General features: G+C 51.1%; 1 protein-coding gene across 1 annotated transcript in view; it reads right to left on the bottom strand.

The window, feature by feature from the left end:
- Positions 1–23132, bottom strand: part of ADGRD1 (adhesion G protein-coupled receptor D1) — a 188197-nt gene that overhangs the window by 15531 nt on the left and 149534 nt on the right. The window contains exons 16-20 of the mRNA XM_003276131.2: positions 21345–21448; positions 20405–20516; positions 17194–17347; positions 7597–7663; positions 5131–5197 (exon numbers count right to left, since the gene is read on the bottom strand). Coding sequence (XP_003276179.2) covers positions 5131–5197; positions 7597–7663; positions 17194–17347; positions 20405–20516; positions 21345–21448 — 504 coding nt within the window. The remainder of the gene's footprint in view (positions 1–5130; positions 5198–7596; positions 7664–17193; positions 17348–20404; positions 20517–21344; positions 21449–23132) is intronic.

Genomic DNA, 23132 nt, shown 5'->3' with positions numbered 1-23132 from the left:
TCAGTTCCTAAGGTTCCACCTCTCCGAACCTCTTGCACTGGAAATTAAGTTACATGAACTTTGAGGGAAACACTCAAACCACAGCAGTGTGTCTCTGTCTGTCTGTATTTAGGTATCCGTATCTATGTATCAGTATCTACGTGTATCTACAGGCAGTTCCTAACTTAGGAAGGTTCAAGTAACAATTTTTCACCTTTTCAGTGGTGTGAAAGCAAGACATGTCAGTACAAACTGTACTCTGCAAACCTATGCAACTAATTTTTCACTTCCAGTATTCAATTTCATTTGATATTCAACACTGCATTATAAAGAGGCTTCGTGTTAGATGATTTTGCCCGACTCGAGGCTAATGTAAGAGGTCTGAGAATGTTTGAGGTAGGCTAGGCTATGATGTTCTGTAGGTTATATGTATTAAATGCATTTGCAATTTACGATATTTTCTGCTTATCAGGACTTAATCCCATTGTAAGTTCAGGAGCATCTGTATCGATCTGTATCTATATTTATGCTTATCTGTACCTCTGCATCTCTAGCAATTCATCTGTATCTATGTCTGTATTTGTATCTGTATCCATGTATCTGCCTATATCTGTATCTACATTTCTATCTGTGTATCTGTCTCTATGTATCTGTTTGCATCTATACCTCTGTACATATATCTGTAACCATATCTCTATCTGTCTCTATTTAGACACGTAGCTACCCTGGCTTCTCCCCAAGGGAGACAAAGATTTTAAATCAGAGACTCCTTCTCTCCCCCAGGCCTGGAGGCACTCTCCTTCTTTCCAGCACAGAACAAGCCATTCTGAAGGCTGAAGTGCCCCTGGCATCCACAGAGTCCCTGTCCCTTGGGGGAATGGGGTGTCTAGGCTCTGTGGCTTCTGGAAAATCAGGTGTTATGGGCTGAACTATGTCCCCTTAAATTCATATGCTGAAGCCCTAAGCCTCTCTGTACCTAAGAACAAGACCATTTGGAGACAGGTTCTTTAAAGATGTAATTAAGTTAAAACGAGGTCACTAGGGTGAGCTTTAATCCAATGACTGGCTTAAGCTGTCATTTATTTTAAGAGATTAAGATGCAGACATGCACAGAGGGAAAAGCATGTGAGGACACAGGGAAAAGACAGTTATCTACGAGCTAAGGAGAGAGGCCTCAGGAGAAATCAACCCTGGCGACGCCTCGATCCTGGACTTCTGGCTTCCAAAACTGTGAGAAAATAAATGTGTTTAAGCTGTAGCGCCTGTGCTCCTGTGTTACAGCAGCCCGATAGACTAAGACACCAGGGAGCGCTGGGCCTACGGGCATGTTCGCATTTTGTGTAACTGGAATCACAGAGTGAATGAAAATCCATTTCCCTGCCTTATAGCAGAGAACAATTTGAGAAGGGGCAGTGGGCAGTGTGTGTGTTTGGCGGTAGATGCCTGGTGGGGGTGTTACTGGAAGTCGCTGGGCTCTGTCTTTTTCTCCTCAACCTTAGGCGCAGCAGGCCCCACAGTGACCCTTTACTGTCTCCCAAATTCTTGCCTTTTCAGGATGAACCTTGCCAGGACACAGGGAAACCGCATGTCCTTATGCAAACACACAGCTTCCTAAAAGTTTTTAATTTTCAATTATGCAGGCAATACATGGGTGTTTTTAGATGCATACGATCTTGAAGCACACACTCCCCAAACCCAAACCTCTCCTTAGGGAACCGTCATTTTGTGGGCATCTGTCCGGGCATTTTCTTATTCAGTCGTATGTCCACATGTGAGTGTGTACCCATATAGGGCTTTTAACTTTTTAAACAAATGGGGTCATGCTATACTTGTGATCCCAAAACCTGCTTTATCGGGAAATAAGGCTGAGGACTTGTCGGTAAATGAGGAATTAACCCAGATGGCACAAACCCTGGGATCCTCTGAAGACGTGAGAGGGACAAGACCCCCATCCCTCCTCCACGGCGCTCCCTGCAGGGGTCGGCTGGAACCGCCAGGGCACCCCCTGGCCCAGAGGTTGGTATGCCTTCTGCCAAGAGCCAGTTAGTATTTTTGGCTTTGTGGGCCACGCAGTTGTCGTTGCAACTATTCAGCTCAGCTGTTTTAACCTGAAAGCAGCCACAGACAATGTGCACATCAATGGACGTGGCTGTGTGCCAAGAAAACCCGATCTACAAAAGCAGGTAGTGGGCCACACTGCTGCCGTTTGCTGGCCTCTGCACTTGAACCTGGAATCTTTTTTTTTTTTTTTTTTTTTGAGATGGAGTCTCACTCTGTCGCCCAGGCTGGAGTGCAGTGGCACGATCTCGGCTCACCACAAGCTCCGCCTCCCAGGTTCATGCCATTCTCCTGCCTCAGCCTCCCGAGTAGCTGGGACTACAGGCGCCCGCCACCACGCCCAGCTAATTTTTTGTATTTTTAGTAGAGACGGGGTTTCACCATGTTAGCCAAGATGGTCTCGATCTCCTGACCTCGTGATCCGCCCGCCTCGGCCTCCCAAAGTGCTGGGATTACCGGCGTGAGCCACCGCGCCCGTCCTGAACCTGGAATCTTTTAAGGCTGCCCCATTCAGCTCTTGCCTCCCTTCCAATCTGCCTGTTGCTACCAATGTCCCAGGAGGGCATGAGGACCTCAAGCTAGCTGTGCTGAGAATCATCTGGAAGATTCTAAAGGCCAAGAAGCCGAAACTTCAGGAGGTGGAGCTTAGGCAGGAATACTCTTAAAGCTTCCCAGGGCCGGGCGCAGTGGCTTATGCCTGCAGTCCCAGCACTTTGGGAGGCCGAGGCAGGTGGATCACCTGAGGTCAGGAGTTTAAGACCAGCCTGGCCAACATGGTGAAACCCTGTTTCTACTAAAAATACAAAAATTAGCTGGGCATGGTGGCACCTGCCTGTAGTCTCAGCTGAGGCAAGAGAATTGCTTGAATCTGGGAAGCAGAGGTTGCAGTAAGCCAAGACCGTGCCACTGCACTCCGGCCTGGGTGACAGAGCAAACAGAGCAAAGACTCTGTCTCAAAACAAAACAAAACTCCCCAGGTAATTCAATTACGTAATGAGTCTGAGGAGTCGTTCTGTCCTCCAGGAATGATGGCCACTGACAACAAGGAATGGGGTAGGGGGTGGGGCCCTGAAGGTAATGTCCCCTCAGGAATGACAAAAGGGACTCTAGTGAAGCTGGGAGACACAGGGGTGCTGGGCTCCTGGCACTGGGCCCCACACCGTGTGGGTGGTGAAGGAGCCAGGCAGAGCCACCTCGGAACCCCAGCTGTCACTGACCACGGTGAGACATGAAAGCCAGATGACCAGGACAACGTCTGAGACAGGCGCCTGTCCTGCCCAGGCCCTGCGGTTCTAGAGGGTTTAAGTCAGTAGAGAGAAAGGGAGAACAAGAACAGCAGACTTGAATACAACTTGCCCTTCCCACCCTCCGTCACTAAACGTCCTTTAAACCCCCTCCCACCTGGCCACGCTCCAGCCAGGAGTTTGATGACCGAGGGGACTGGAGTCCGCTCTGAAAGCGTTTCTGCATTTTGGTTGACAAAGTTAATGGTCCTCCCAGACCCCCAGGGAGCGCGGGGACCTCTCACTGAAGCCTCTGACACTCTTTAAAGGGTAGAGTCGGTAAAGCGATGGCAGGTGATCCTCACGCAGCCCCGGGGAGGCGCTGCGGCCCCCAGACCCTAAGAGCTCAACCGCGCAGCCCCAAAGACGTCCCCTCTGCAGCTGACAGCGATTCACTGAAAGGAAAACCAGCCCTGCTCGGAGCTCTGTAGAAGCTGTGAGGGAGGCTCTGATGCCACAGGCCTTTCCCTTGCGACCTCCTCTGCTTGCACAAAGATTCCTGCCCCTCGGCTCGTGGCGTCCCGCCCAACACCCCTGGGCCCCTGACGCCCCTCAGTCCAGGGAGCTGCTCCAGTTCGCTGCGGGGCCCTGACCCAACCTGCAGACGGGAAGCCTGGGCCAGGACGTGCAGCCCGGGCCCAAACAGCCAGGACCCTCAGGCACGTGAAAGTACAGAAGGGAAAGCACAGACTCTGCTGAGGTCACACCCTCTGATCACGACCCCACCACGCCAGCAACTCCTGGTGTCCACCGGTGCTAACTGCACAAAGAAATCATGTGAGGCAGACCCGACCAATCATTCGACTCCATCCCATTTCCCTGATTGGTTCTGGGACAGACACATGACTCACCACAGCCAATAAGAACCAGCCTGGGACTTGCGCTGGGAGTGCTGGGAGAAAGCCTCCGTTTCCATCCGGGGAGGCAGAAAGTTGAGAGACAAGCCTCATCCCAGCGCAGGTGCAGGAGCCCTGGGCCCAGCCTCCCCACAGATGGTCCTGACTCAGGAGCCCGTAAATCCCCATCCGTGTTTAAACTCTGAGTTGGGGCCAGGCACAGTGGCTCACGCCTGTAATCCTAGCACTTTGGGAGGCAGAGGAGGGCAGATCACCTGAGGTCAGGAGTTCGAGACCAGCCTGGCCAACACGGTGAAACCCCATCTCTACTAAAAATACAAAATTAGCTGGGCGTGGTGGCGCACGCCTGTAATCCCAGCTACTCAAGAGGGTGAGGCAAGAGAATCGCCTGAACCCAGGAGGCAGAGGTTGCAGTGAGATCGCACCACTGCACTCCAGCCTGGGAGACAAAGTGAGACTCCGTCTCAAAAAAAAATAACAAAAACAACAACAAAAAACTCTGAGTTGGGTTTCCTGTCACTTGCAAACCACTGTAACTGTAACTGTTATGTGGTTCCCAGGAGGCTTCTGCTGAGATGCCCCTCTGCAGCCTTGGAGTCCTGGTGACTCCCGAGCAAGGAGCTAGCCGGTGGGTGAGAAGGCGCCAGAGGATGGGGAAAGACGAGCCCGCGCCTGTGCTGTTCTCAGGGCTGTGTGCCTGCACCTGCCGCCTCGGCTGCAAGAGCCCTGGGGCCTTGAGTGGACCCGCCTGGAAAGCACCACCTTCCTGGGCATTCAGGGAAATAAGAACCTCAGTCACTGGCCCCGAGGAGCCCTAGCGAGGAGTGACCGAGGAACAATGCTGCATCCTTCAGAAGCTCCTCAGGGAGCCCCGCGCCATCACCAGAGCCCCGCACCCTCTCCTCCTGCCCCTCCCCAGCCCCGCTCTGCGCCCACAAGGGCAGGAAACGTACCACGATGACAAACAGGGCAGGGGCTACAAAGGCCCAGATGGCGCCACTCGCCAACGACAGCCAGCAACTGCGGAGGGAAGCAGAGCCGTTACTTCAACAACCTCGTTCCACCTGCCAGCGTACCTTCATCCAAAAGTAGTTGCTAAGGTGATGTCTTTCTCGGCTACAGGGTCCACCTGGGGCAGTCAAAAAACATTCCTATTCCCTGCAAATGTATTTTTATCCGTGATGATCCCACGTCTCATTCTTGGAAAGGACTTTCCAGGTTTGCAGACCAGGACAGCAACCTCTGGAGAGTTTAGCCAAAATCCAAAATAGATTTTAATTTCATTATGAAACAGACCTTTGCTGGGGACTGGCTTTCCTGCAGAGCACTTCAAATATGACCCAGTAGGGGCCTTCTATGAGGGATTACCATACTGATGAGTCGTCAGCGACGCAGCACCTGACCATTCCCATATGCCCAAAGCTTGGGGTCAGTTCCACTCCCTCAGTGCCCTCCAGCTGAGCGGAAACGTTCCAGAGGGTCCTAGTGGTTGCTCTGATGTCCTGAGAGCAGGGTCCAGTTTGAGGATCTGGCCTCTGAGAAGTGACCCCCAGAACTCAGGTTAAAAAAAAGCCAGCTCCTTCACAATTTCATCTCCAGAGCCTATGGCACTGTCAAGAGCCGAAGATTCCCTAGGACCTCTGATCTTCTTGACTCCTGGACACTTTCCCAAGGACCTGAAGTGCCTTTAATTGGATCCGGGCAGGTGCGTGGCGCTGTCCTCACTAGCACACAATGTGGTGTCTCCCTGGGGCTGGCTTATTTCACTCCCTCCGTGACTGCTCACTGAGCAGCAGGTCTGCCCCACAGCACAACAAACTCCATCATCTCATTTAATCCTATGCTGCCCCTGAGGTGGGCGCTATGATCACTCCCATCCTGCAGATGAGGAATCTGAGCCCTAAAAAGCTCAGGTGACTTCAGAGATCACTGTGGGCACACCGCCTCCCTGCCCCCATTCCTCCCCAAAGCCTCCCGGACCAGGAGACGGCAAATGCCCCAAAACAAGTGACAGCACCTGCAAGAGGCCCATTCATGGCTGCACACCCAGAGCACGGAGAGGAGAAACCTCTCATCTGAGGATGCCCTGTTTAAAAGGAAAATGCACCGCAAGTCTGAACGGTACCTCTGCAAAGGTGCGATTCACACCAGGCTCTCTGGAGAGTGGGATGCTTCTGCAGAGAGATTGTGCTTTCCAGCATTTCATGCAGAATTTTAAGTCAACGAGGGGCTTCTGATAGATACTCTATTCTGTTCAGAAACCCAGGGAGCTTCCTGAACCTGGCTGGTGCTGCCTGGCTTTCGGGCAAGAGTGTGGGAAAAGGCTTGTATTAGAGTCAGACCCTGGGACTCGGGACTGTGGGTGAGTCCATCGTCCCCAAGCTCCAGATGCGATAAAAGGGAACAAATGCCCTCGAGCTGTGTTTGAGGAGGATATTCTTCTTCTAATTAGTCCCTCAACTTCTAACAGCATCCAGAATTGAAAGGAACAGGCCAAAACAGTGGTCTGCGTAACCACGCCTGTTTCACTATGCACTCAGACACTGCCTTCTGTAAATGCTTCGCCTTCAGGGAACCTGCACCAACGTGGAAAAGGCTGGATTTCTCCCAGTTTCACTATTCGTCTGTACTATTATCTCATTTTGAAGCTGTGAAAATGCTCAACTTCCTTTCTGTTTGTAAGCACCGTCAATATTTATCTTCCATGTTGTCACTCAGTGGTTTCTCAGCTTGGCTAGAACAGGTAGCAGCTTCCAAGAGACATTTGAGTGAAAGCTCTTTTACTTGTAAGGAAAGAAAATCATATTTCTGGAACCGAAACAGCTGATCTGGTCCCTCAGCACCATCCCATCCTCTTCCTGACACAACTGTGGACCCATGAGCTGCATTTCAAGTGGCAACAGGAGATACTGGACATCATAAGGTCCATCCCCTACTACCCAAGCAATGGGACCCTCAAGACCACCTGCCTGATGCAGAGCAGGCCCCACTTACTCCAACATGCATGTACCTGCTCCACTCTCAGTTACTGGGCACACGGTCTGCACAGTGCCCTTGCTGACAACCCCAAGAAAGGGTGAAAGGATCACAATTTAGCCTCCATGGATGAGCAGAACTGTGTCTGAGACCATATGGGTGAAAAATTGCCAAGCAGAAACTCCTACCAGGCCCCCTGCTATTCCGGGAGGCACTCTGTGGTCTTTGTTGCTAGTTCCAAGGCCCCAAAACGTCCAGAGCACAGCTGGGTTGTTTCTCCCTCTCCCTGGACCACAACTTTCTCACTGGCTAGGCCTGTGGGAACCAGCTTTGCACAGCACCCTTGCACCCAGAACAGCACAGGAAGGCAAGAGCCATGGGGCTCTCGCCACAACCTGTTCCATGGAACGTCTGCCAAAAGCAAGGCAAAGCCCTACACTTACTTGTTGCTTGTTCCGTAACTGTCCATGGCAAATGACAGTGAAATGATGCAGATCAGAAGAGGAAAACCTGCAGAAGACCAGAGAAGATCATGTTCACTTGCTCCAGTTATTTCCCTCTCTCCCCCTCCCCCCGCCCTTTCTTCATTCCTTGTACACCTGATATATGTATACAGAGAGGGAACTATGTGCTAATTGTTGGGACACAGAACAGCCCCTGTCCTCAAAGAACTTTTAGTCTAAACAAAGGAATAACACACTCACACTCATACTCACATGTTCACATTTAAGTAGTAGACAAGAAAGTGTATGAGTCTTGATCAGAACAAACCACGTGGGTGAGATGTGGCACTGTGACTGGCAGGAAGGGAAGCTCTGCTTGGTCTCTCTAGATCTGTGGTTCTCAACCAGGGCCAAGGTGGCCCCACAAGAGACAACTGGCAATGGCTTAAGTCATCTAGGGTTGTCATATCGGGATGGAATCAGGCAGGCAGAGGCCAGGGCTTCTGCTAAACACCCTACAATGCACAAGACTGCCCCACAAGAGTCACCCAGCCCAAGTATCCATAGTGTTGGTTGAGAAGCCCTGCTCCAGAACAGCGGCGGAAAGGCATGAGATCAGCTGGGACTGAGGGGACGTCGGACATGGCTGACTTTGCCACGCACACGGTCCGCATTCTTATAGTATTTGAGCCCATAATTTCCTTAGGGAACCTATCACACTCCATCTTTCCATGAGGTCCAGCTAGGCTGGTTCCTTCCTGGCTCTGAGGCATGTGACCCAGGACTGGCTGACTGGAACATCAAATCCCCCAGCCACAGCTATTGGTTCAAAGATGGGCATGTGAACCTGGCTGGCCCAGTGAGACTCAATCAAGGGCTTTCTTGGAAACTGCTGAGAAGAAACTCTCTTTTCTACCTGAGCCCCTAAGAGGATAAGGATGGCAGTGAGCCTGGGGTCCGGGCAGCCCTTTTGGCACCACAAGTGAGTGTGTGGCTCCAACACAGAGGAGATCAGATCTGAGAGATGGAAAAAGAAAACAAAATATTGCTTATACTACTTAAGTTCATGGATCAAGCCATATCTGAAGGCCAACATCTTAGAACTTTTTTATTATATGAGCCATTACATTCCCTTTTTGCCTTAGCCAGTTCAAGTTGGATTTCTATTACTTGAAACTGAGTGTGACAAATTAAATGTGTTTAATATTTGACAAAGCCAAGTGAGACTTTGGGGGGTGGTGATAGAAGGGAGGCCCACGAATGAGGTAGAGAGCATCTGGATCACAGCAGTCCCCAGAGCCTCGTCATTCTGCGACGAAAACACTCTACGGCCAAACTACTTTTAGAAACTGACCTAACCCAAATCTGACCTGGCCTCTACTTTCGCTTTGAAAGTGCAGAGGTTTTGTATGCTAATGTGTCTGATGACTCTCCAAAAGGAAGATCACATTGCAACACTTCTCAAGCTCGGCCATCCACGGAATTTGTCTGGAAACATGGCTCTGCTTCCACATGCACATGTGAACTCTGAAACAGATCCTGCACGAATGGGAATCTGTTTCTGAAAAGAACACACTTCTGGTTACTCAGAAAGTGGGGCATCGTCCCCGGGGCCTGCTCTGGTGCAGCCACCGTGAGCACAGCAGCCTCTGTCCTCTGCTCCCTCCGCAGGGAAGGATGGGAGAGAGATGGAGAGACTGCAAAGGACCAGCTCCTTCCTCCACCCCTGAACCTTTTCCCCAGGAAGATGCTCAAGAGAAGCAGCTCCTGGCACATCTCGGATCCCTGGGATCGCAGGGTGGGGGATGGAAGCGCACGAAGCGCATGCAGCTCTCTGCCTCAGTAGCTGAAGTCACACAGGTTCTGGGAGATTTCTGCTCCAGAAGAAGAAGGAGGAGGGAAGGTGGCTCCTGGCATCTGCCCGAGTGCCTCCAGGCCACAGCCCTCCAGTGCCCTCTGGGGGCGGAGTACACGCCGTGCCTGCCCTTCCAAACATCAGGGTTTGGGTTTTAAGTTAATTACCCTGGAAAGACATTTCCTGGACAGTCTCGTCTCTGAAATACTTTGTTTTAAATGTCAAAAGGATTTAAATGCATTACAGAATGTCTGGGCAATAAAGTTGTCCAGAAGAAGACCAGGCAGCCTCTGTGGAAGAGGCGCTCAGTTGGGGCCCAGCAGTGACTGTGGGCCTTTGTCATCCTGTCACTTTGAGTTTCCCTACATGAGCTCCTCTGCCATTTCTTCCCCTGCATCTACCCCTGTGTCCAGCGGAGGCCAAGCTATGGGCAAGGACAAAGGGTCTGAGAACAGGGTGGGCCCTACTGTCTGCTTTCTCCAAAATGAGCTGCGGGAGCTGTGAAGTCTGGTGAGTGAGTTTGTGGGGCTTTTTAAGAAGAAAACATTCCTAAGGGGGAGGATGAGGAGAGGGGCGGTAAGATGAAGACAGTGAGTGGGAAGAGCATGCGCTCTGGGGCCAGATGATACCTCATGCTATTCCTAGGGCTGCCCAGGACCAGCTCTGCAGCTGCAAGGAACCAGCCAAAATTCTGTGCTCAGACCGTGGGAATGTAATGAGCTGCCTTCCTCATCAGGATGTGAGGATGACAGGAGCTATCTATGAATGACGAGCCCCTCGATGATGAAGCTAATCCTGCAATAATCTCCGTCATCAACCAGCTCAGACCTCACCCCTTTCCCACCACTGCTGTCGTCCGAAACTCTCACACAGTAACCCGGGCAGACCTGGAACATGCTTCTGCAGACAATTTGAAGTCCCTCTGGCCCTGTCATCACAGACATTTACTTTGGGTGTTCCTCTTTGCAACATGGTGACCTTTAGAGGGACCAGACCGGTGCTGTCCTTGGCATTTGCCCCCTAAGATTGAGGGTCAGGTGAGGAGCATGTGTTATGAGAGACTAACCGAGGTGGGTGAAGCGAAGGCCTGGGAGGATGGACACAGGGCCAAAGTGTCTCGACAGATGGGGTGGAGGGAGACAATACCAGGGAACTGTGGCAGTCACCAGTGCCACCTATTTCCAGATGCCCCACATGTGGGCACAGGGGAGGTCCGCACCCCTGCCCCTCGGGGCTCTTGAGGCCACGGGGCTGGGGCTGGGCACTGAGTTGTGTACAGAAGGGACACATGTCTTATGGGCTGAGCACATGATTTCCAGTGCAGTGTCCTCTCTGACCCTTTCCCTTGCACAGCATCCAGCAATGGCTCGAGACAGTGCCTTCTCTGTCCGCCTGGGCTCTTGACTGTCCACCACCACTGGCCACCGTGGACATGTAGCATGCACAGGAAAATGACGTTTGTTCTTTCAAACCAAGGAGGGATGGAAGCTGTTTGTTATTGCAGCCTTGCCAGCCTACCCTGACTGATCCCCCTCCTGTGATCATGGCATTATGCAATCTCCCTGGAACGAAAATGCAGCTTCAGAGAAAGATGGGGCCTGGAACTAAGATGAAGTTTTGTCCCCAGGGGAATAGGAGCTCACAAAAGAAACTAAGTTGCAATAAAGAAAAATAAAACGAGTTACATTCCCTTCACCTCTGAGTTTGCAATCAGAGTTTCTTGTCTGCTTCAGCGATGTGTGAACTCTCCAGTGGTTGTCACTCTGCCCTCCTGGCTAACTTGTGGGCTCCTTGAGGACAGAGGTTATCTGTCCCTCCCTTCAGAGTCCTAGCACAAGTCTAGCAGTCAACAACACCTTAAGGTAAGGTGTGGATTTGATGCCCCCACCACCCCACCTCAGCTTCAGAACAGTCTCTAGGTTTCCAAAAAAATAATAATATTGCTCAAAAACTAGAGTAAGGCCAGGGCGAAATCTGCAGGAAGAAGCCACTCTCCCAGCGGCTCCCCCCGCCATGCTCTGGGTGGGCCTCCAGCTCCTTAATTAAAAACCGAAGGTCGAGAGAACTCAACTGCCTGCAGACCCCCCGACTTCAGCTTGTAGCGAGCTCCAATCCATTTGGAATGAAAGACACAGTTCTTGGGCTCCTGATGAAAGTAATTAAGGGAAAGCTGGCAGGGAGATAGATGGAGGTTGCAGGACTCACAGAACCAGCCAGCACTCCATTTGCGAGAGCTGTGTCAGGGACTACAAGCTCGGTCTCCTACTGGGGCCGCATTGGTATCAGAAACCACACAGTTCTCGCCACTGTTGTCAAGGAGGAATATAAACTCAGGGCATCGGATCTCCTCATTTTTCAAAAGAACTTTGTAATCTTGTGTAAAATCCTTCAATCTTAAAATATTGGCAAATCATTCATTTTTTCCCTCCAGCATTGTGCAGATCAAATAAAACATCCTTCCAGCCTGGATTGGTGTGGCTTAGATTCTGTCTGTCACACACACACCCCAACCCCATCCTATCGGCGACACAGACAGCCCCGCTCCATAGATTCCTCTCACTCTAGCAACAAATCCTGCAGACACTTCTCGTTCACCCAGCTGTCTTTTCTGTGGCTTATGGAGAGTGTGAATGTGTGTGCGTGTGTGTGCGTGCACACATGCCTCTAAATTACGTGACTGTATCCATAAAGAAACTGTAATAAACTACAGATAGTTGGCCGTAAATCATCCTCTAAATCCTCCCTGATGAGGTCAGACATCATCAGAAGGGGCAGCTCTCCTCTCTGGGGCGTCACGAAGGCCTGAAGGAGCAGGTCATGCGTGACCTGGAGGGAGGGCAGAGGACATGGGCCTCAGGACCAGCGTGTGCAAAAGCATCCTCGTGATGATGTAGCATGAGCAGCGACACAGGACGGAGGACGTCCGTGGTGACTGGGGGAGCTCCCTGCGTGACCAGCCGCAGTCTGGAGGTGGCTGCCCTAGTGGCCGCTTCAGTCTTCCCAGGGAGCCACGAGGGGAGCACAATCTACCTCCACTTAATCCTCACATAAATTACATTTGCCAACTCAAAGCACAAAGTAGGCCTGTTTACCTGCTACTTACATAACGAAGACTGTGAAAATTCAATGTATTTGAAAGAAGTAGCAGGTCCCTCAAGTCTGGTCAGTGTTTCACAACAATTGCGAGAATGCTAAGTGTCAACGCACAGCCCGACCCAGAGCCTAGAGTGCTCACTGGGACCCCTTGGGATGGGCAAGGGCAAAGCTCAGCAAAGAAGCCCCATCACTGGGGAGCTGACTTCCAGAATGACAGCACAAGTCGCTCAGCAGACCCCTCCCCAGAGACAGCTATCACTGAAAAAAAAAGTTCTAAAAAACATAATCATTTAAATTCACTGTACATTTTCCTAAGGGTATACAGCAAATTAAGAAAAATCGGCTCAAGAAAATCTACTAAATCTTGTTAAGAAGACTGAGTCTGTGGCACTTCAGCCAAAACCTGCTTCCCTGCCCAGCTCGGTATGAGAGAGGCTCTGCTCCAAGTAGGTGTGGGCAAGAAGACAGGGCTCCACTCCCTCCAGCTCCCAGTCCAGGGCTACGGTATCTCTCCAGGCTGGGGGAGGTGGGGAAGGCTGCCCGCATTTCTCATTCCCCCCAACTTTGTGCTTTAGAAGCTCTACTCCAGGTAAAAGCAGCTGAAAGGTTGGGACTCCCTTCCTCCTCCAACTCATAGTATGCAGAGTCTGTCCAGGTGTAGCAGGCTCAGAACACTGGGGCCTCACTGCCCTCATCTCTGTTGACTCATTGGGCAGAGGTTCTACACTGGGAGAGACAAGCTCTGAAGATTCGAAGCTATTTCCCCCACCCAGTGCCCTGCATGAGAGGCAGACATGTCACTCCACAAAAAGTGGGCCACTGTCCTTGCCTGCAGCTTCAGAGCAGTGCCTCAGGAATTCTTCCCAGGAAAAGAAGCTACCCATTAGGTTAGAGAACTCCAAAGTGCTCCCCATGGGAACGGATTTGAAACAGAGTGGAGAAGTTCGAGCCTAAGGTAGTCTGGGAAAGAATGGAACCTTTGCAGTAGGGAATGAAGAAGAAGCTGGTGGCTCCGTGACAACACCAAGATAAACCATATTCCAGCTGGTTTACCGGAGAGAGCCAGGGAAGGGACAGCTAACAAGAGCCTTCCTGGGGTCAGAACAAACCTCAAAGACTGGCCTCAAAAATACCCCTACAAAGGGGCCTGGATTTAATCAGATCAAGCTGTAGAGCAGCATGTGCCCCAAGCTATTGTTGGAAACAATAGAGCCATAGGCTGGCAATCAGTGGAACCTAACAGATGGTGTTACACAAACATAAGTAGATAGCTTGAGAGAGGGGTCATGGAAAGAGACAGAGAGAGCCCTGCTAAAACCAGTCATCCCAGGGTGACTGCACATGCCTAAGACTTCCCTCTGGGGAGTGATGTCAGAGGAATCACACCACAAGGGAAACAGATTGTGCTAAATAGTCCAACCAAGTTACTAAACAAATAAGCAAGCAGGGAGAAGCCATGGAAGGAGGGAATCAGAATCAAGGGTGGCTACAATGTATCATCTAAGATGACAAGTCTTCAACAAAAAACTATGAGATATACAAAGAAACCAGGAAGTGTGACACATACATGGGGAAAAATCCAGGCAACAGAAACTGCCTGTGAGGAGGCTTAGTTGTCATATTTATCAAAAAAAAGAGACTTCAAAGCCATCATTATAAATATGTTCAAAGAACTAAATGAAACTATCGTTGAAAAAGTAAAGGAACGCATAGCGACCCTGTCTCATCAAACACAGAATAGCAATAAAGAGATCAAAATTCTAAAAAAAGAACCAAATGAAAATTCTGGAGTTGAAAAGCATAATAACTGAAATTTTAAAAATCCACTAGAGGGGTTCCAAAATAGATCCAAACTGGCAGAAGAATCAGTGAACTTGAAGAGAGATAAAGAAAGATTATGCAATTTGACGAACAAAGAAAAAAAAGAATGAAGAAAAATCAAGAGTCTTAGAGAAATGTGGAACACCATTAAGCACAACAACCTATTCATAATGGGAATATTAGAAAGAGAGGAGACAGAGAAAGGAACATAAAAAGTATTTCAACAAATAATGGCTGAAACGTTCCCAAATTTGATTAAGAGAATTACTCTACACATCTAAGAAGCTCAATAAACACCAAAAAGTGGGCCAGGCATGGTGGCTCACACCTGTAATCCCAGCCCTTTGGGAGGCTGAAGTGGGCGGACTGCTTGTGCCCAAAAGTTCAGGACCAGCCTGGACAACATGGAGAAACTCTGCCTCTACAAAAATACAAAAATTAGCCAGGCATGATGGCAGGTACCTGTGGTCCCAGCTACTCAAGAGGGTGAGGTGGAAGCACCGCTTGAGGCTGGGAGGCGGAGGTTGCAGTGAGCCGAGATGGTGCCACTGCACTCCAGCCTGGGTGACTGAAACCCTGTCTCAAAAAGAAAAAAAAAAAGGTAAACACAATGAGATACACATCCAGACACATCACAGTTAAAATGCTAAAAGACAAAGAGAAAGCTTGAAAGAATCAACAGAAAAACAATTCTTCAAATACAAGGGACCCCAGTAAGATTAAGTTTTGACTTACTATGAGACACGATAGAGCCAGAGGCAGTGAGATGACATAATCAAAGAACGAAAAGCGAAAAAGAATCTTATATCTAGAAAAACTACTTTTTAAAAATGAAGGTGAAATAAAGGCATTTCCAGATAAACAACAACTAAATCTGTTGCTAGCAGACATGCCTTACAAGAAATAACACAGAAAGTTCTCCAGCTGAAAGAAAATGACCCCAAAAAGTAATCTCAGCACAGACAGAAACATATACACACATAGCAAGCAACAACACCAGATGGAAACTCAAAATTCACAGGAAAAAACACAGAGAACCAGAAATAGGAAATCAGAAGGTTAATGTAACTCTATAAATATGTACTTGCTCTCCTTTCATCCCAGCTTCTTTCAAAGATACAAGATTAAAGAAACAGTTATAAAAATGTATTATTGAATTCTGCCTTATACAGATGTAACATGTACAGCAATAATCACAGAACAAAGGAAGAGAGAATATGCCCATATAAAAATAATGTTTATATCTTGTAATTTAGTATAAATGTGGAATAGATTCTAATATGCTAAGATGTATATAGTAAGCATTAGGTCAATCGCTAAGAAAATAACCAAAAAAAAGTGAAAAAAATCATTAAGAGAATTAAAGTGTTACACTAGGAAATATTCACTTAATTCAAAAGAAAGAAGTAAAGGAAGAATAGAGAAACAAAACAGACAGTAGACATATAGAAAACAAAGAGAAAAATTGTTGATGTGAATCTACCCTATGTGTCATAACATTACATGGGAAAGGATTAAATGACCCAGCCAAAAGGCAGAAATTGCCAGACGATTTTTAAAAATCCAATTGTATTCTGTTTACAGGGGATATACCTTAGGTTCAAATACACAAATAAGTGGAAAGTAAAAGGATGGAAAACATATATACTCTGCAAACAGCAACCGCAAGAAAGCTGGAGCGACTCTACTGATCATATGGGAAAAACAGACTTTAAAACAAAACATAAGACTAGAGATGAAGAGGTGTTTTATAAATGTAAAAGGGTCAACTCATCAGAAAGACGTAAGTATAAACATATGAGTACCTAAAAACAGAACCCCAAGCGACAGGAAACAACATCAACAAACTGAAGGGAGAAACAGACAGCACAACAAGTAGTGACTTCAATACTTCAGTAATGGACAGAACAACTATTAAAAAATCAGCGAGGAAATAGAAGATTTGAACAACACTGTAAACCAACTCAGGCCTAACAGATATCTGTAGACCACTCCATCCAACAGCAGAATACACATTCTTCTCAAGGGCATATGGAACACTTTCCAGGATAGATACTTACTAAGGCATAAAACAAACCTTAATATAGTTAAAAGTACTGAAATCATACAAAATATGTTGTCTTTCCATAATGAAATAAAATTAGACATCAATCATAGAAAAAAGTGAGAAACTCATGAATATGTACAAATTAAACACAAATAACCAAGGGTCAAATAAAAACTAAATAAATTTGAAAATACTTTGAGATGAATTTAAAATGAAGACACAAAACATACAGGATGCAGCTAAAGCAGTGAGTAGAGGGAAATATATAACCATACATGCCTATATTAAAAAAGAAAATCTCAACTCAGTAACCTCAACTTTCACTTTGACACACTGGAAAAGAAGAAGAAACTAAAGCTAAAATAAGCAGAAGAAATAATGAAGATTGAAGCAGAAACTAAAGAAACGGATAATAGAAAAACAAAAAAGAAAATCAAACCAAAAGTTGGTTCTTTGAAAAGATCACCAAAATTGATAAATCAAGTCAGGAATGTTGGAAATGTTTCCAAGTGATGGGGAATTTTTGCCTTTGATTAGCCAGTGGATTCTCCTTCCTATCTGGGTCTCCAGGAGGCACCAAGAAGGATAATATGAATATGAAAGCACATCTGACTTTCTCTGTCCCATCCTATCAAACCCCATTCCCACCTCCCCACCATTCCCACCTGCCCCTTCTGTCCCCACTTCCACCTGTCTCATCCTGTCCTACCTGCCCCATCCCCACCTGTCTCTTCCTGTCCCTCCCGCCCTGCCATCCCACCTGCCCTGCCCCACCTACCCCATCCCATCCCATAGTAGTAATGGTGCTTGCTGTCCTCCGACCCAAAGACCTTGATCACCATGCTGTAGAGGTGCAGCCCCTCCACCAGCATCCATGCGAAGGCACTCAGGAAGAAGTAGTGTAGGAGCACGGCCATCACCCGGCAGGGGGTCTAGGATTTAACCAGAGATGGGAGGTGAGACAGCCCTGGGTGGGCCCTGGGTGTGGCTATGGTCCCAGCCTCCCAGTATCCATGTCCTGGGTGGTCTTTTGGTCATGTGACCATGTTTCTTCCCAGGGTATCTTCCTGTTGCTCAAACCCAGGGATTTGGGTGTAGCGCTTGACTCAGGGCTAGCCAATCACAGCACCATGTTTCTCCCAGGGATGCTGATTGGTTCTGAGAGGGCACAGGACTCAGGCCCAACCAATCAGCAAACCATCCATTCTTTGCAACAGGATTGGCTCAGGGATGGGCACATGACTCACCTGGTCCAATCAGGGTGGATTCTCGGCCTAAGGCAGGGACTATGGAAGAGTTTCCCTCCCCTCAAGTGAGGATTGGAGCAGGGAACTTTGGAAGCCACGTGGCTCCCAGAGAGGTGTGGAGCCTGCCACCTGCCATGTGGCTGAACCCTAGATGCTGGGACTTCTAGTTCTAACTAAATTGACTGCAGCTTCCAAATTGTAGTTACCCAGAACTGAAAGGGGCTCAGGTGACCACGCTGCTCCACAGGCTTCCCCTCGATAGGGCTCAGGGACAGAAAGGCAGGGCCTTGGGAACCTCTCCATTCCTCGCATGTGGCCTGGAGGCTCCAGATGCCCAGGATGGAGAGAGTTGGGCCCTGCATAGTGCAGCCTCAGATCCTCCTGGGGCTCCACTGCTCTGCTCCCTGTGAGTCCAGGTGCTAGGAACAGCCAGGGCTTGTCCCTTAGCTCTGGATAAAAGGTCCAGGGAATCAGAGCCCAGGGAGGAACACAAACCAAGGACCCCAGGACAACCCAGCTCTGCTGGTGCTCCAAGTTCTGTCCTTCAGATGTGCCCAAGGCAGTTAGTTCTCAGAGAAGGAATGTACAAGCCACTAAATGTGTTTCTTGTCCTCATGATCTGTTATATCTAGATACAAAATAAGACACATCTATTATTTTTGTTGGCTCAGCAACCCTTGGCCCTGTGTCTTCCAGGACCAGCTGCCCCTTTCCCTTGGGGAGCAGCCCCTCCCTACTCCAGAGGCTCTGGAGGGACCAACCGTTACAATCATCCTCTCCCATCTGGGCACAAAGGTTTACCCTGTAGGCATATCAATCAAACAGGACCAACCGGAGCCCTTCCCTGGGATTCAGACACCGGTCTCTGAGAGCGGGCCAATCAGAGCCCTTCCCTGGGATTCAGACACCGGTCTCTGAGAGCAGGGCCAATCAGAGCCCTTCCCTGGGATTCAGAGACAGGTCTCTGGGAGAGCAGGGCCAATCAGAGCCCTTCCCTGGGATTCAGACACAGGTCTCTGGGAGGGTGGGACCAATCGGAGCCCTTCCCTCGGATTTAGACACAGGTCTCTGGGAAAGTGGGACCAATCAGAGCCCTTCTCTGCGATTTAGACACAGGTCTCTGAGAGAGCAGGGCCAATCAGAGCCCTTCCCTGGGATTCAGACACAGGTCTCTGGGGGAGCGGGACCCATCAGAGCCCTTCCCTGGGATTTAGACACAGGTCTCTGGGAGACCGGAACCAATCAAAGCCCTTCCCTGGGATTTAGACACAGGTCTCTGGGAGAGCGGGACCCATCAGAACCCTTCCCTGGGATTCAGACACAGGTCTCTGGGAGAGTAGGATCAATCAGAGCCCTTCCCTGGGATTCAGACACAGGTCTCTGGGAGAGCGGGACCCATCAGAAGCCTTCTCTGGGATTCAGACACAGGTCTCTGGGAAAGCGGGAGCCATCAGAGCCCTTCCCTGGGATTTAGACACAGGATTCTGGAGGAAAGATGCTCTCCAGTCCCCTAGGGCCACCAGCTGGGATTATAGACACCTGAAGCTGCTGCAGACCTGCCTCCCCTCCTGCTGCCAGCACACAGTGGGATCTCGCTCCCCAGTATGGACTTGGACAGGCAGCGTCAGCATCCCCTGAATGATTGATAGAAATATAGCATTCTGGGCCCCACCCAGAGCTCCTGAACCAAAATCTGCACTGTAAGGAATCCTCATGGGAGGTTTCACACCGGAGCCTGAGAAGCGTCCAGCAGGAGAACATGAGGCCAGTGCACACCCCGTCCATTCCACGGCACATCCAGGAACTTCTCAGATGCTCCCCTGAGTCTGAGGTGGGGTGCCCTGTGAGGGAGGTGCCTGCTGCCACATGAAGGTAGGTCTGTCCATAGGCAGCAGCCCCAGGACATGCATGGGGATAAAGGGCTCTGCTGCGCAGTGAGGAGGAGAGGCTCTGCTGACCCCCTAGCCATGGGATAAAGCGTTCATCTTCTGTTGGCCAATGCTGATTGCACCCTAAGACCACAGGCTTATCCTGCTGGGTTCCTAAGAGCTTCTGCCAGAATCAGCTCCCTTTTTCCTCCCACACATGAAGCAGACAGACCTCTGTTTTTCTCTTCCATCAACTGGCTTACAAGCCCACGTCACTCCACTGCTGGGTCACTTCAGAGTCTCAGCTCTTTGCCTTCTGCGAGGTCTAAGACTTCTTAGGGCCCCAGAGAACCCCCCACTCCATGCAAAGGGCAGGGAAAGGTGGCATCTAGGTCTGCAGGTCTGCTTCGCTGAGCAGAGGTGGCACAACTGTTTGCTGTCAAGCACCTGATGAAGGGCACAGCCTGCAGCCGACAAGAGTCCTGGTCTGCCCACACCAGGCCGTCAGCTTGGCCAAGGCCTGTAAGCCCTGTGCCCCAATTCCTTTATCTGTAGGCTGAGAGGATGACAGGCTGGTTAGAGGGTGAGATGGCTTCGCAGATGCAAGCCCTTGTCACGGTGCCTCGCGCATAGTTAGTGCTGGGCAGTGTGAGTGGGTGGCGGCAGTGGCAGCTTTACCCGAGGCTGGCGTGCAGCACAGAGACCAGCTCGTGCACGTCACGATCTCTGCTTCCCCCGAAAAACCACAGCCCTGGTTGTCTGGGGAGATAGGTTCTGAAATTTGAGTGGAAAAAGCTAGCAGAAGGTGCCACCCGGTGACATCCGAGGAGGCAGGGGAAGGACAGTGCAGGAACACGGAGCTGCGCCCACTCACCGTGCCTGGCTCCAGGCGGAAGCTAATGAGCAGCAGGACCTGGGCCACCAGCACGGCAAAGGACAGGTTGGCATGGATGTGGTAGCGCTGGTTCCGGATGGTGCTCACGGAGCTGAGGACAGAGGCAGGGCGTGAGGCCTGGGCCCTGCACCAACCCAGTCCCCCAGGCTGGGCTCCCTGGCCCCACGAAGTCCCTGTATCCATTCCTCCAAGAGCAGCCAGAGGGGTTGCTGTCACTCCCTGCTGTGGACCATCAATGGCTCCCTATTGCTCTTGGATCTGATCCCAGCTCCTTCCATGCCCACCCAGCCCTACACAGTCTGACCCTGGGCCATGGCTCTGTTCTGACTTAGTTCTTTTCTTTCCCAGCTCATGTTCCTGCTTCTCAAAGCCCCAGCTTACTCCAGCTGTGGGGCCTTTGCATAGCTCTTCCCATGCGGTAAACCCTCTCCCAGGTCCCTGCATGGCGGCCTGAATGTCTCCCTCAGCATAAGCTTCCTGACCACTGCTGGGACCTAGCTGCACCCCTCCCTCTCTGCCCTGCTGCCTCGTGGCGTGACCACAGTGAAGATGTTTGTTCTCGCTTTTGTTTACCTGGTTATTGTCCAGCCCCCACCCAAGCATGTTCTCATCTCTCTTGGGCACAGTCGGGCCCTCAAAGCCACCACATGCCTGTGCTGAGGAACGTGGGAGCCAGGATGAATGACTGAGCACAAGGTTGAGGTGTCCCCAGGCCCATGGCCACCCCCTTTTGCCTGGCTCGTGTTCCACCAGAATTCCTGTGCCTGGGCTGGGGGCCTCTCCAGACCTTTCCAGCTTAGCTAAGCCTGGTGCTCTTACCTCCACAGCCCCTCCCCTCTCCCCTGTCTCTTCCATCTTGGGATCTGGGGTGCAGGCAGAGGCCGAGGGGCTGTTGGGTGGATCAGAAAAGGGGACTCACGACAGCACGGCGAAGGTGACCAGCGTGGCCACCAGGCACAGCACGGAGAGGGAGCAGCCCACGTAGCTGATAGACGACAGCGCCACCTGGTGTCCGCGTGCAAGCTGCGGGGAGCAGAGCAGAGGCGTCAGCAGCAGGCCCAGGCACCCCATCAGAGCCTGAAGCTGCAGAGGGCCCAGGTGGGTGCACAGCTGGTCCCCTGGGAGTGTGGTGCTGACCACCAAGCCCTGCCTCCCAGCCCAAATGTCTGTTGCTGCCACCGACAGAGGCCCGTGCTGGGGTTGCAGCCCTGGTTCTGTGCGTGCATGTCCAGTGCCCCGAGGTGCCCTACAGATCATTCAGGCTCCCTCAGCCACAGTCTCCAGACTGTGACCGCCTGGCCTGGCCAGGTGCTGAGCCTCCTGTCTACACTGCAATACACAGGGCTGCAGACAAACAGTCAGCCCCGGAGCCAGACCTCCCGAGTTCAAGTCCCAGCTGGGCCACGTGACACTCGGCTGTGAAATGAAAATAATGACCGCTCTCCACTCCCACAGTGGCCGCAAGGACTCCATGAATTTACAAACATAAAGTGCTGGAGAAGCTAGGGAAGAGCTGGTTACCGCCCCGGCCCGAGGCCACGCCCCTCCCAGTGCCTGCACAAAGCAGTGCTAGGGAAGAGCTGGCTACCGCCCCTGCCTGAGGCCACAACCCTCCCAGTCCCCACACAATGGTTGCCGCCTGCACACTGTGGGCCTCAGGAAAGCTCTCTAAATGGACACGGTGGTGATCACCGCACCCGTGTCTGCTGGGTCCCAACACCTTGTGGGAATGAGGCAGAACAGAACACACCTGGGGATTAAGCGGCTGCAGAGCCACAAAGGATAGAACCGAAGCCGCAGTTCACCGACCGCACAATCCAGACGGCGCTCCCTCGGTTCTGAAGTCGGGGCCTCCAGCTCAGCCAGATGTGACCCTGGGCTCCAGGAGGCTCTGGGCTCCTAAGCCACAGGCCTGGAAGGGCAGCCTCCCAGCTGCTTACGTGCAGGAGGGCGCCTCGTGCTTCCTCCTGTGGCCCATGGCTCTTGTCAGAGGCCCAGCTGAAGCCTGAAGCCTGCGTCATGCTGTCCCTGTGTCCGGCACTGAGACCCCAGACCCACATCCCCCCCATCCTCTGAGACCCTTGCCTCCAGCTTCCTCCTGTGGCATGCGGGTAGGGGGAGTCTAAATGCCTTCTCCCCTGATCACCAGGACAAAGGAACAAAAGGAGGCCACTCTAGTGTGTAAGGAGCTGTTGGCAATGAGGGAGGAGACGCTGCAGGCCCAGGGGGCCCCAGCTCAGGGTGAGGCAGGCAGTGCACTGGACCACGGGGAGCAACCGGGGGCCAGGGGGCCATGGGAAGCCCGAACACTCAGCAAGCACCGCCTTCAACTGTGATTCACAGAGGAGTGGGCTACGGACGTGCTAGATTCCTGGGGGTGTGGGGCTGGGATAGGGGCAGCCTGGACCCCACAGCCTGTGCCTCCCGCTTTAGCAGGAGCTCACTTTCACCCTGCAGGCCCTGGTGTCCTCTCTGAGATCCAGTGCTTGTGGAGGCAGGGCCTTGGCCTGGCCCCCTTCAGGAGTGAAACAGCGGTTGCCGTGACACCAGCAGCATTTCCCCTGGAGGGGCCCTTTTGTGCTCTCGGGCTCAGGGACAAGGCAGAGAGGCTGAGGGCTGGGCAGAGCCACCTGTGCCGGACGCCGGCTCAGGCCTCAGCAGGCAAGGACCTGCACACAAGCTCCAATTTCCCAGGGGCTGGACTTCC

This window comes from Nomascus leucogenys, chromosome 10, assembly GCF_006542625.1.
Source record: "Nomascus leucogenys isolate Asia chromosome 10, Asia_NLE_v1, whole genome shotgun sequence".
NCBI lineage: Eukaryota > Metazoa > Chordata > Mammalia > Primates > Hylobatidae > Nomascus > Nomascus leucogenys.
Note: the sequence above shows the minus strand (reverse complement) of the source record. Positions and strands in the feature narration are given on the sequence as shown.